General features: G+C 41.0%; 1 protein-coding gene across 3 annotated transcripts in view; it reads right to left on the bottom strand.

Annotated features, from left to right (window-relative positions):
• The window catches only part of ranbp2 (RAN binding protein 2), a 74,717-nt gene that overhangs the window by 55,075 nt on the left and 5,372 nt on the right, over window positions 1-14,270 (bottom strand). For all 3 annotated transcript variants that reach the window (XM_061926077.1, XM_072911995.1, XM_072911996.1), the window contains exons 2-4: window positions 13,748-13,815; window positions 11,247-11,358; window positions 7,325-7,477 (exon numbers count right to left, since the gene is read on the bottom strand). In XM_061926077.1, coding sequence (XP_061782061.1) covers window positions 7,325-7,477; window positions 11,247-11,358; window positions 13,748-13,815 — 333 coding nt within the window. The remainder of the gene's footprint in view (window positions 1-7,324; window positions 7,478-11,246; window positions 11,359-13,747; window positions 13,816-14,270) is intronic.

Here is a 14,270-nt window from a genome sequence, read left to right as displayed (position 1 = left end):
CAACAGACTTTTCCGCTATGTTTGATCAAGGTAATAATTAGGGCTGCAACAACTAATCGATTAAAATCAATTATAAAAATAGTTGGCAATTAATTTAGTCATCGATTCGTTGGATCTATGCTATGCGCAGAGGCTACTTTTTTTTTAATTTAAATAAACCTTTATTTATTAACTGCAACATTTACAAACAGCTGAGAAACAATAATCAAAATAAGTATGGTGCCAGCAGTGACGTGCAGTCACTAGAGGCAGGTGAGGCATCATGGAAAGAAAAAAAATGTAAAAAAGAAAAAAAAAAATTAAATTGTTATATGTATCCAGTGATTATACTACCGTATTTTCCGCACTATAAGGCGCACCGGATTATTAGCCGCACCTTCTATGAATTACATATTTCATAATTTTGTCCACCAATAAGCCGCCCCGGACTATAAGCCGCGCCTACGCTGCGCTAAAGTGAATGTCAAAAAAACGCTGCGCTAAAGTGAATGTCAAAAAAACAGTCACATAGTTCAGTCAAACTTTAATAATATATTGAAAACCAGCGTTCTAACAACTCTGTCCCAAAATGTACGCAAATGTGCAATCACAAACATAGTAAAATTCAAAATGGTGTAGAGCAATAAATAGCAACATAATGTTGCTCGAACGTTAATGTCACAACACACAAAATAAACATAGCGCTCACCTTCTGAAGTTATTCTTCATTCGTAAATCCTTCGAATTCTTCGTCTTCGGTGTCCGAATTGAAAAGTTGCGCAAGCGTGGGATCCAAAAATGGCCGGCTCCGCCTCGTTGAAGTCATCGGATTCAGTGTCGCTGTTGTTGTGCAGCAGTTCTGTGAATCCTGCCTTCCGGAAAGCTCGGACCACAGTTGTGACCGAAATATCTGCCCAGGCATTTACGATCCACTGGCAGATGTTGGCGTATGTCGACCGGCGCTATCTGCCCGTCTTAGTGAAGGTGTGTTCGCCTTCGGAGCTGTGTGAAAAAAGCCACCCGGCCTCTTCGCGTAAACTTCCCTTAACCACTCGCTCATCTTTTCTTCATCCATCCATCCCTTCGAGTTAGCTTTTATGATGACGCCGGCTGGAAAGGTCTCTTTTGGCAAGGTCTTCCTTTTGAATATCACCATGGGAGGAAGTTAGCATGGCAAGCTAGAACCACAGTGAAGGATGACTTCTCATTCCCTGTGGTGCGAATATTCACCGTACGTGCTCCCGTTCCACAGTGCAGTTCACAGGAATATCAGTTGCTGTGAAATACGGTAGTAATCCGTGTGCGGATGGAGAGATTGCGTCTTTTTATGAACCGGATCCTTGTCGCGTAGTAGGAGCCATTTTGTGGTCTTTACAGATGTAAACAGGAAATGAAACGTACGGTGATATCCGCGCGTTTTTTCTTCTTCTTCCGGGGGCGGGTGAAGCGCTTCCTGTTCTATGGGGGCGGGTGAAGCGCTTCCTGTTCTATGGGGGCGGGTGCTTTCCTTGGCGGTTGCTTGCGTAGAAGAAGAAGCGCTTCCTGTTCTACCGGGAAAAAAGATGGCGGCTGTTTACCGAAGTTGCGAGACCGAAACTTTATGAAAATGAATCGTAATAAAGCGCACCGGGTTATAAGGCGCACTGTCAGCTTTTGAGAAAAATTGTGGTTTTTAGGTGCGCCTTATAGTGCGGAAAATACGGTATAAAGTTATTTTCCATTTAACTTCACCAGTTTTAGATTATTTTTATTCAAAATCGCTGAATTTTCACATTTGCCGTTCAAATACTGAGAAGAGACGGTGCGGTGAACAGCAGCCAGTGGAGGCACGTCACTCAGTGCCTCAACATGAATTCCGGACTCGGCTAACTGCTGGCCTGCTATGCAGTGAGACTGTATTGCTATATGAACTATATTATACATTTCCAAAGTTTAGTTAGCTGAGGTATATAATGTACAGTGTATTTTGTCAACAACTGTATGTGTGTAACGTATTTCTTGTGCTGAGCGATCATAAAACGGCTGCAAAAGACGCACTGGCTGAGGCTCCAGTAATCCCGCCTCCCGCACCCCCGCCGTAGAATTGTTATATCAACTAAAGCCCACACTTAAACTTTCCACGTGCAAGATTGAATCTATTTAAAAAAATTATTTCATAAGAAGCCAAAAAGTGCAAAAACAATAATGTTCGTGTTGGAGGAGTTGTGAATGACTGCAGGGCCACAACATTAGGTACACCTGCAGACTGCAGGTGTATCTAATTCACAACTCCTCCAACACGAACATTATTGTTTTTGCACTTTTTGGCTTCTTATTAAATAACTTTTGTAACCTATTTTCATGGGCTTTCCTCTTTGTGATGTTAAGTTCCTGTTATGCGCTGTTATACAGTATATGCCTTGAGCTCTTATTTTGAAGGCGCTAAGAGCGGAAGGGATGTCACGTTGCGGAGGTTTTTGAAAGAATGTAAATAAAGTGGTCCTCGTGTAAACTGGAGCCTCCGTGTTTGTTATTTTGTAGTTTCATACAGTATAGGCGACATTTATAAACCCTCGGTTACACTTTTTTAAATAGATTCAATCTTGCACGTGGAAAGTTTACGCATGGACTTAATTTCTAAGTAAAGGTAAGACCATAATAACGTTTTTTTAATTAAATGTGCTTTTTTGTGTGCTACAGTTTGTATGTGTAAAGTTAAAGTTAAGTTAAAGTACCAATGATTGTCACACACACACTAGGTGTAATGACATTTGTCGTCTGCATTTGACCCATCCCCTTGTTCACCCCCTGGGAGGTGAGGGGAGCAGTTGGCAGCAGCGGCGCCGTGCCTGGGAATCATTTTTGGTGATTTAACCCCCAATTCCAACCCTTGATGCTGAGTGCCAAGCAGGGAAGAATGCTGGTATGAGCTTTTAAACATAACCCGTTAACTGCTGCCAATCAAATGGTGAATAAGATACTCTTTAGGGTTCATATGTTTGTAAATCTGACTGTGATGAAGTCAGTGCCTCACCAGCCATCAACCTCACCGCACGTCACTGGGTGCCAGTATGCTGTTTTTTTTTCAAATAAAATACTGGAAAAGACAGAAATGTAGTTTGTCTCTTTTATCCGATTATTAATCGAAGTAATAATCCACAGATTAATCAATTATCAAATTAGTTGTTAGTTGCAACCCTGGTAATAATATAAGCTCACAGCTGACAACTGTCATTTTGTTCATATCTATATTTGTGTTTACAACAGGTGTAAGAGTACAGGTAACTGTACCTGGTTTTAGGGTCACAGTTTTGCTTCTTTTTTGGTACATTTTGTGAGAGTAAAGACAACATTTTTCCCCTCTCAAAGTTCTTGTTATCTTGCTTGTCATCAAAAGTGCATTTTGTAGTAAACAAATTATCATTGGTGTACTGAATACTATAAGACTTTTCTTCCAAGTTAACATTTACTAAACAACACTTTCAAATGGTTATTTATTATTTGTATTCTTTAATTGCTTGCTTCTCACTGGTGCTTTGGCAAACAAGTGGTGACCCACATTGTGGAGTTTTTAAAACTCTAATTCTGTATTTTGTATTGAATAACATTACATTAAAGTGCAGTTTGAATTTGAGATACGGTACTGTAAATGCATGTGTACCAACAAATAAAGCAAATTTAATGATTATTTCAGTAACAATTTTTTTTTTTAATCCACAAACTCACAACAAAAGTATTTGAACACAAAGTGTCTGTATGCAGCGTTTTTACTAAATGTTATATCAGAGGAGTTGAATCTTTGCAGACAAGCAAAACATCTGACTGAAAAATATTTATATATAAAAACACCTTTTCTGATTAAATTTGTCAATGTGTTTATTCTCCAAGTCGGGACTAATAAAGACTCCTGTGAGTGCCTGCAAGTCTGCATTCAGGGCAAGTAGTGAAACTAAAGCCTATCACTAAAGTCGCTGCTCCTTTTAAATGTTGTGTTTCAACTTCTATGCAGTTCCAAAAATATGTATGTTAGGTTCCTTGGAGACTGCAAATTGTCCATAAATATGAATGTTGGTGTGAATGATTGTCCAGCTGTGCCATGCTAATTTGAGTCTATAAGCTAGTCCAGGGGTGGGCAACCCGCGGCTCCGGAGCCGCATGCGGCTCTTTGACCACTCTGATGCGGCTCAGCTGCATACTTGCCGACCCCCCCGATTTTCCCGGGAGACTTCCGGATTTCAGTGCCTCTCACAGAAATCTCCCGGGGCAAATATTCTCAGATTTTCACCCTAACAACAATAATAATAAGGGCGTGCCGTGATGGCACAGCATTTAACGCCCTCTACAACTTGTATAAACAGCGTGCCAGCCTTGCCACATGTTGTATGCAGCTTCTGCTTGCACACGGAAGTGACAACAAGGCATACTTGGTCAACAGTTGGTTACACTGACGGTGGCCGTATAAAACAACTTTAACACTCTTACTAATATGCGCCACACTGTGAACCCACACCAAACAAGAATGACAAACACATTTCGGGAGAACATCCACACCGTAACACAACAGAACAAATACCCAGAATCCCATGCAGCCCTAACTCTTCCGGGCTACATTATACACCCCTGCTACCACCAACCCCCCCCCCCCCCCAACCCCGCTCCCCAACACATCAACCCCCCCCTCCGTGCGTCGGTTGAGGTGCCTCACAATACGAAGGTCCTGAGTAGTCGTGAGTTCAATCCCAGCCTCGGGATCTTTCTGTGTGGAGTTTGCATGTTCTCCCCGTGACTGCGCGGGTTCCCTCCGGGTACTCCGGCTTCCTCCCACCTCCAAAGACATGCATCTGGGGATAGGTTGATTGGCAACACTAAATTGGCCCTAGTGTGTGAATGTGAGTGTGAATGTTGTCTGCCTATCTGTGTTGGCCCTGCGATGAGGTGGTGACTTGTCCAGGGTGTACATTGCCTTCCGCCTGATTGTAGCTGAGATAGGCTCCAGCGCCCCCCGCGACTCCGAAGGGAATAAGCGGTAGGAAATGGATGGATGGATGTTAAAGTTGTTTTATACGGCCACCGTCAGTGTGACCTGTGTGGCTGTTGACCAAGTATGCGTTGCTGTCACTTACGTGTGCAAGCAGAAGCCTCACACAACATGTGGCTGGGCCGGCACGCTGTTTGTACAGGTTGTAGAGGGCGTTAAATGCTCTGCCATCACGGCATGCCCTTATTATTGTTGTTTGGGTGAAAATCAGCAGACGTTCGATAGAATTGTTGCCCTGAAATTCGGGAGTCTCCCGGTAAAATCGGGAGGGTTGGCAAGTATGACGCTGTCAAGCGCCATTCATATAAAACTCCCGGGCCGCACGAACATTACATTTTCATATTAAGGTGCGGACCGCGTGTCTGAGACCCCTAGTTTATACATAGCGCAAAGCAAGAAAAAAAACTTTGTATGCAGTGTTATTTCATTTTAAATTTCAAAATAATTTTGTGGCTCCCGTTGTTTTCTTTAATTTGTGAAACTGGTCAAAATGGCTCTTTGACAGGTAAAGGTTGCCGACCCCTGAGCTAGTCCATTGTACGTTAGCATTAAACTAGCGGTATTACAGCTCAATCTTCATCCTGCATAACTGTATTGATTTTTTTCACTTTATTCCAATCTATATTATATATATATATATATATATATATATATATATACATACACACACATACTTTTATTCCATGGCTTTTAACACTGAGTGATATCCATCCTGCAATGGCGCCCCATAATACACCTGCTGTGAACCTGTTTTTATGTTTTTATTTATTCTATTTTAATTATTTATTTTTTATCGTGTTCTGTTTGTGTTGTGTTGTGTTTGCTCGGTACTCGTTTTATCTTTTAACCTGTTCATTGTACAGCACTTTGGCTACCCCTGTGGTAAATTTTAAATGTGCTTTATAAATAAAGTTGATTTGATTTGATATTATTATTCTAACGTGATTCCTACATGTATGTGCACTTCATGTGTTTATATGTTTATAATGTACTTTCAGACAAACACACGCAAACCTCCACAAACACACACATGGTCGGTCAATAAAGGTGGTTTGTTCCGTGCAGGATTATACAAAGTACCGTATTTTCCGCACTATAAGGCGCACCTAAAAACCACAGATTTTCTCAAAAGCTGACAGTGCGCCTTATAACCCGGTGCGCTTTATATATGGTTAAATATTAAGATTCATTTTCATAAAGTTTCGGTCTCGCAACTTCGGTAAACAGCCGCCATCTTTTTTCCCCGTAGAAGAAGCGCGCGGTGCATGCTGGGATATGTGACGTTTCATTTCCATTTGTGTGTTTATGTAAAGACCCCAAAATGGCTCCTATTAAGTGTGTTGTCTGTCTAATTATAAATAATGCAGACGAGGCGTTTTAACTGAGTTCTCAACGTTTACTCACAGCGTGCTCATAACCACATTCTAACTCCCAGCATACAACATCGCTTCTCAGGGCTACCGCGCATGCTCGTCACTATCGTTGCATGCTGGGTAGTGTAGTTGTTATATTTGCTAGCTCATAACATCACATTAAGAGACACGCTTACGCGCTTAATTCAATACTCGCCGTCATTCCGGGTGGATTGACAAAAGACCTCCAGCCGCTAGATATTGGTGTCAACAGGGCATTCGAAGCTAGACTGCTAACTGCGTGGGAACAGTGGATGACAGAAGGCGAACACACGTGACGTTCACCAAGACAGGGAGACAAGGAGACAGCGCCAGACGACATTTTGGATCCCACATTCGCCCAACTTTTCAATTCGGACAACGAAGGAGAATAATTCGAGGGATTTATGAATGAAGAATAACTTCAGAAAGTGAGCGTTATGTTTATTTTGTGTGTTGTGACATTAACGTTCGAGCAACATTATGTTGCTATTGTTCTGCACTATTTTGAATTTTACTATGTTTGTGATTGCACATTTGCGTACATTTTGGGAGTGAACAGAGTTGTTAGAACGCTGGTTTTTAATATATTATTAAAGTTTGACTGACCTATCTGACTGTTTTTTTGACATTCCTTTAGCGCAGTTAGATGCGGCTTACAACACCGGGCGGCTTATAGGTGGACAAAGTTTTGAAATATGCCGTTCATTGAAGGCACGGCTTTTAACCCAGGGCGCCTTATGGTGCGGAAAATACGGTATTGTTGCTTCCCTACTGTTAGTACGGCGGTAACTTCCAACAGACCGTTCCGCCTTCTTTGATCGGGGAAATATGCTATCAACTGATCGCCGTGATGGAACTCAAATGCTTCACAATCGCCCAGCCCTACTGGAGAATCAGTGCTTGTGTTGATTACTGAGGAGAAAAGGAGCTTCACCTTCAGGTTGAAGACTGCTGGGTTCCCTGGGAGCAACTTTGCAGCTTTCTCCACCCAGAACTCCGCTTTGCTGTCATTTTCCTCTTTGCTGACCAGCAACTCTGCCACCTTGAGCACCAGGTCTCGCTGGGCGGGGTTCAAGTCCACAGAACGCTGCACACAAAACACAGACATAACAGGTTTATGAAGAGCGTCATTGTTATTCCAATGATGACCATGTCTTCCAGGGCCGCAGCAGTCTCATAGACTTGATGAATGAAGAAAAGTTAACTAAATACACAAAATTGTTGATAAAAAAACGCTAAAATGTGTTGCGGACAAATTATTTTGTCAATAATATTTGGTGATAGGTCAGCAGGATTAATCGACATCCAGGTTTTAATTTGTGCCAATTATAACCCTAAGAGGGTAAAGTAGTTTTTTTCTCCACAGTCACTGGCATTTGAGTGACAGGCATGTTCGCCAATCAGAATTGTTGGCTCTCGTTTGTTCAACAATCTCCAAGGTTAACAGTTCGCTTGTCTTTCTTGCCTTCCATTTATCTGCTTTCTTTTGTATTTCAAGTTATCATTACATATATGCATTGTTGCATTTGAAATAGAGATGTCCAATAATGGCTTTTTTGCCGATATCCGATATTGTCCAACTCTTAATTACCGCTTCCGATATCAATCGATACATATATATACAGTCGTGGAATTAACACATTATTATGCCTAATTTTGTTGTGATGCCCCGCTGGATGCAATAAACAATGTAACAAGGTTTTCTAAAATAAATAAACTCAAGTTATGGAAAAAAGTGCCAACATGGCACTGCCATATTTTTTATTGAAGTCACAAAGTGCATTATTTTTTTAACATGCCTCAAAACAGCAGATTGGAATTTGGGACAAGCTCTCACTGAGAGAGCATGAGGAGGTTGAGGTGGGCGGGGGGTGTATATTGTAGCGTCCCGGACGTTAGTGCTGCAAGGGGTTCTGGGTATTTGTTCTGTTGTGTTTATGTTGTGTTACGGTGCGGATGTTCTCCCGAAATGTGTTTGTCATTCTTGTTTGGTGTGGGTTCACAGTGTGGCGCATATTTGTAACAGTGTTAAGAGTTGTTTATACGGCCACCCTCAGTGTGACCTGTATGGCTGTTGACCAAGTATGCCTTGCATTCACTTGTGTGTGTGAAAAGCCGTAGATATTATGTGACTGGGCCGGCACGCGAAGGCAGTGCCTTTAAAGGTTTATTGCCGCTCCGTACTTCTCCCTACGTCCGTGTACACAGCTGCGTTTTAAAAAGTTATACATTTTACTTTTTGAAACCGATACCGATAATTTCCGATATTACATTTTAAAGCATTTATCGGCCGATAATATCGGCAGTCCGATATTATCGGACATGTCTAATTTGAAACAATTGTATTGTTGATAATAGAGGTAATTATTGGTATTATTCATTATCAATAGTGCTATTTTTTATTGGTATTTGTATTGCTCCATTTGTAGTGTAATAATGCTCATTGTCATTTCTGTGTTAATATTTACTTCACTAATTGCTTCTTTGCTATCATTTTTACTACCATATTTGTACATATCCTATTTGCTGATGCTGTTCTGTTGTTGTTGTTGTCTCTCTGTCTTATCCCCTTCTTGTCCCCGCAATTTCCCCCTCTATCTTCCTTTTTTTCTCTTTCTCTCCCCCCCTGCCTGGCTGCACCAAATAATAATATAAATCCATTTAATAAATTCAAATACAAGTACGTCAACAAGAGAAGAATCCCACACTTTTCTTTTGTAAAGTAAATCTGTACAGCCGATATGGGCATCTACATTAACTATATGATTTGCCTGAGTAGCCGGACAGGACAAAATAAAAATAATTATCATGTCATATATGATGATGTCATATTGACCACGCCCCTACCGCCACATATTTAGTGGCATTCAAAGGGAAACCCTGCAGAGTAATGGCTAATTACTTTATAAGAATAAACATGTTATGTTGCTACTTACAACAAAAATAATCTGAGTACCGTATTTTCCGCACTATAAGGCGCACCTAAAAACCACAAATTTTCTCAAAAGCTAACAGTGCGCCTTATAACCCGGTGCGCTTTATTACGATTAATTTTCATAAAGTTTCGATCTCGCAACTTCGGTAAACAGCCGCCATCTTTTTTCCCGGTAGAACAGGAAGCGCTTCTTCTTCTACGCAAGCAACCGCCAAGGAAAGCACCCGCCCCCATAGAACAGGAAGCGCTTCACCCGCCCCCATAGAACAGGAAGCGCTTCACCCGCCCCCGGAAGAAGAAGAAAAAACGCGCGGATATCACCGTACGTTTCATTTCCTGTTTACATCTGTAAAGACCACAAAATGGCTCCTACTAAGCGATCCGGTTCATAAAAAGACGCAATCTCTCCATCCGCACACGGATTACTACCGTATTTCACAGCAACTGAACCGCACTGTGGAACGGGAGCACGTACGGTGAATATTCGCACCACAGGGAATGAGAAGTCATCCTTCACTGTGGTTCTAGCTTGCCATGCTAACTTCCACTCATGGTGATATTCAAAAGGAAGACCTTGCCAAAAGAGACCTTTCCAGCCGGCGTCATCATAAAAGCTAACTCGAAGGGATGGATGGATGAAGAAAAGATGAGCGAGTGGTTAAGGGAAGTTTACGCGAAGAGGCCGGGTGGCTTTTTTCACACAGCTCCGAAGGCGAACACACCTTCACTAAGACGGGCAGACAGCCTCGGACGACATACGCCAACATTTGCCAGTGGATCGTAAATGCCTGGGCAGATATTTCGGTCACAACTGTGGTCCGAGCTTTCCGGAAGGCAGGATTCACAGAACAACAGCGACACTGACTCCCGATGACTTCTACGAGACGGAACCGGCCATTTTGGATACCACGCTTGCGCAACTTTTCAATTCGGACACCGAAGACGAAGAATTCGAAGGATTTACGAATGAAGAATAACTTCAGAAGGTGAGCGCTATGTTTATTTTGTGTGTTGTGACATTAACGTTCGAGCAACATTGTGTTGCTATTGCTCTACACCATTTTGAATTTTACTATGTTTGTGATTGCACATTTGCGTACATTTTGGGACAGAGTTGTTAGAACGCTGGTTTTCAATATATTATTAAAGTTTGACTGAACTATCTGACTGTTTTTTTGACATTCACTTTAGCGCAGCGTAGGCGCGGCTTATAGTCCGGGGCGGCTTATTGGTGGACAAAATTATGAAATATGTAATTCATAGAAGGTGCGGCTAATAATCCGGTGCGCCTTATAGTGCGGAAAATACGGTACTCTTAACACTTATCTAGCCGTAAAACACTCAGGCGACTTTAAGCACTTTGCACGCTTGGTTTAAGACACCAGTATACAGTACAGGCCAAAAGTTTGGACACACCTTCTCCTCATTCAATGTGCTTTCTTTATTTTCATGACTATTTACGTTGTAGATTGCCACTGAAGGCATCAAAACTATGAATGAACACATGTGAAGTTATGTACTTACCGGTAATAAAAAAAAAGGTGAAATAACTGAAAACATGTTTAATATTCTACTTTCTTCAAAATAGCCACCCTCTGATTACTGCTTTGCACACTCTTGGCATTCTCTCGATGAGCTTCAAGAGGTAATCATCTAAAATGGTTTTCACTTCACAGGTGTCATAGTTTTGATGCCTTCAGTGACAATCTACAATGTAAATAGTCATGAAAATAAAGAAAACACACTGAAACGAGAAGGCGTGTCCAAACTTTTGGCCTGTACTGTATATCCTATATATTTGGCATGAAAATACAGTACCCACATTTTTCAAAGGTGGTTTAGTACCCTTTTTCATTCATTAATACCGTGGTACTTTATTAGTAGTGATACATAGTACCTGCCACCAACAAGGTCCACTCACCTTGTAACATCCTACTGCTTTGTTGACGTCTCCGTCTCTCTCGTAGAGCTGTCCAAGGAACTTGTGCGCTTTGGGATCCCTCTCCTGGACTTTGAGATACTCCGACACATGTCTAAGAAGATGACAACATTACATATAGGACCGCAGTGATTATTTGATCGTGGTCGATCTGTGAACATATGAACGCCATCAAACGTGGCGGAAATGTCCGTGACAACCGCCAATCAGCGTAGACCTTTTCCCGCCCCACTTCCCAAGAAAACACAATGACTGAACTCGGAGCTGAACGCCCAGCATATAAAATGTCAGCTGTGACTTGCACCTCAACTCGCGTGCCAAGAAGGCAAATTCAGGACACTTAGCGCGCCAACAGACAAATTATTTTTAGCAGCGCCGTGATCACAGAGAACATCTCATGACTTGAATATTTACTTGAATAGCTAACAACTAACAACAATACACAGTGTTTTAGCTACTTCTAAATCACTAATGCTCTCCTCCATGGCAACAAATAAAGTGAGTTTCTTATAAGTATTATTATCACTGGAGGACGAGGAATAGCTAAACATGCTTCACTACACACCGTAGGAGGATACAATAGCTCACCGGCGCCACCGCTAACAAAAGCAAGCGCGCCTGAATGTAAACAAATGCCATGGGTGGATCTACACCTGACATCTACTGTAATGATACCAAGTACATGAGCATATCTAATCGATGGTACTATGATTACATCAATATTTTTATAGTCACGAAATCGTTTTTCCTTTTTTTTGTTTTATTCATATTATGTTTATAAAGTCAGGAAATACGTCCCTGGACACATGAGGACTTTAATTATGACCAATGTATGATCCTGTAATAGAGATGCGCGGATAGGCAATTATTTCATCCGCATCACAAAAGTCGTCGCCCATCCGCCATCCACCCGAACTAACATTTTATCAAAACCGCACCCGCCCGTTGTTATATATCTAATATAGACGATGCAAGGCATTAGTGAGGTTATAAAGCTTTTGCCTGTTAAAGAAAGGAGACTGATCCAATGCAGCAGAGACATTCAATGCGTGCCACGCTGTCACGGCCCAGACGCACACCAGTGCGCAATCATCTGGGAGCCGCGCTGAGCGCACCTCCAAGCGCGCTCGCGCCACTCAAACTGCTGCAGGCAGCTGCGTTCTATCTTGTTTTAACATCCTGTGGCACTCTTCTGGGATCACGGCGGACGAAACTGCTCATGCTCAGGGTGTTTGTGGAGGTTCGGGGTTTTGCACAAATGTGATGCACCATGTTAGATGTCCCGGTTTTGTGACTGTCGTAGACATAATTAGCGTCGCAGCTCTTGCAAATCACGTAGCCAGCATTACTATCATCCTGATTTACAACCTCATTAAAACGAGTCCACGCTGAACTTTTCTGGCCTTTTTTTCCCCTGGTCTTTAGTATTCCCTTTTTTAGTTTGTCGCGTACCACGTTTGCTGCCGGCGTTGCCATCTTTTTCTTTTTCTTCTTCTGTTGTGGCGTGCTGCAGGTGCCTGCTCGTTTTTCATATGTGGGTAACAACATTTAACTATGTATATATATTTCCGAATTGGTTTAACTGCCACCCGCCTGAATCTATTTAAAATCTAATTTTTTTTATTTCAACCGCCCGACCCGCGGATAATCCGCGGACTCCGCGGTTGTGTCCGCAAACCGCGCATCTCTATCCTGTAACTACGGTACTTGATATCGAATCGATACCTAAATGTGTGGTATCATCCAAAACTAATGTAAAGTATCCAAACAACAGAAGAATAAGTGATTATTACATTTGAACAGAAGTGTAGATAGAACATGTTGAAACAGAAAGTAAGCAGATATTAACAGTAAATGAACATGTAGATTAGTAATTAATTTTTACAGATTGTCCTTTATAATTTTGACAAAATAATAGAATATAAATGACACAATATGTTACTGCATACGTCAGCAGACTAATTGGGAGTCTTTGTTTGTTTACTTACTACTACATTTTTATTCACTGGCTTTTAACCCAGCATGAGACTTTGAACTGTTTTTAGCTTTTAACTTTTTGAACTGTTTTTAGCTTTTAAACTGTTTTTATCCAACAAACTGTTCTTAGGGTAATTTATATTTGCTTTTTAATTGTGTATTTTTATTTCTGTTTTAAATGTTATTTTTTAGTCTGTCCTTTGCCTCTATTTCTTTGTGGTGTACAGCCCTTTGTTTTTCAACTGTGCTTGTTTTTAAAGGGCTTTATAAGTAAAGTTGGTATGGTATGGTATGGTACTAAAAGACAAGTTGTCTAGTATGTTCACTATTTTATTTAAGGACTAAATTACAATAATAAACATATATTTAATGTACCTTAAGATTTTTTGTTAAAATAAAGCCAATAATGCCATTTTTTGTGGTCCCCTTTATTTAGAAAAGTATCTGTACCAAAATATTGGTATCGGGACAACCCCAGTCAAAAGTTACAAAGCAGACATGCTTACCTCTTTGCAAGTTCATACTCCTTTGCTTCGAAATAGAGTTTAGCAAATAAAAATCCTTTGACCGGTTTCTGTAAAAGACAAACAATGAGACAGAAAATTAACAATTCAGCAAATTTCTGAGATAACTTTGAACCTAACATGTATTAACAGTGTTGGCGTTAATTACTCTTAATCGCTAAATCCCAGGAAATCTTATACGTCTAGTCTCTTACGTGAATGAGATAAATAATATTATTTGATATTTTACGGTAATGTGTTAATAATTTCACACATAAGTCGCTCCTGAGTATAAGTCGCAAACTATGAAAAAAACGTTCATGAGAAATGGTATGAAGAATGATAGAAAACATTAAAAAATTTGAGATGTCCGATAATATTGGACCGCCAATATTATCGGCCGATAAATGCTTTAAAATGTAATATCGGAAATTATCGGTATCGGTTTCAAAAAGTAAAATTTATGACTTTAAAACACCGCTGTGTACACGGACGTAGGGAGAAGTACAGAGCGCCAATAAACCTT

The sequence above is a fragment of the Nerophis lumbriciformis genome, linkage group LG31, assembly GCF_033978685.3.
Source record: "Nerophis lumbriciformis linkage group LG31, RoL_Nlum_v2.1, whole genome shotgun sequence".
In the NCBI taxonomy this organism is placed as follows: Eukaryota; Metazoa; Chordata; class Actinopteri; order Syngnathiformes; family Syngnathidae; genus Nerophis; species Nerophis lumbriciformis.
The sequence above is the reverse complement of the archived record's forward strand: the minus strand, read 5'-3'. Positions and strand labels throughout refer to the sequence as shown.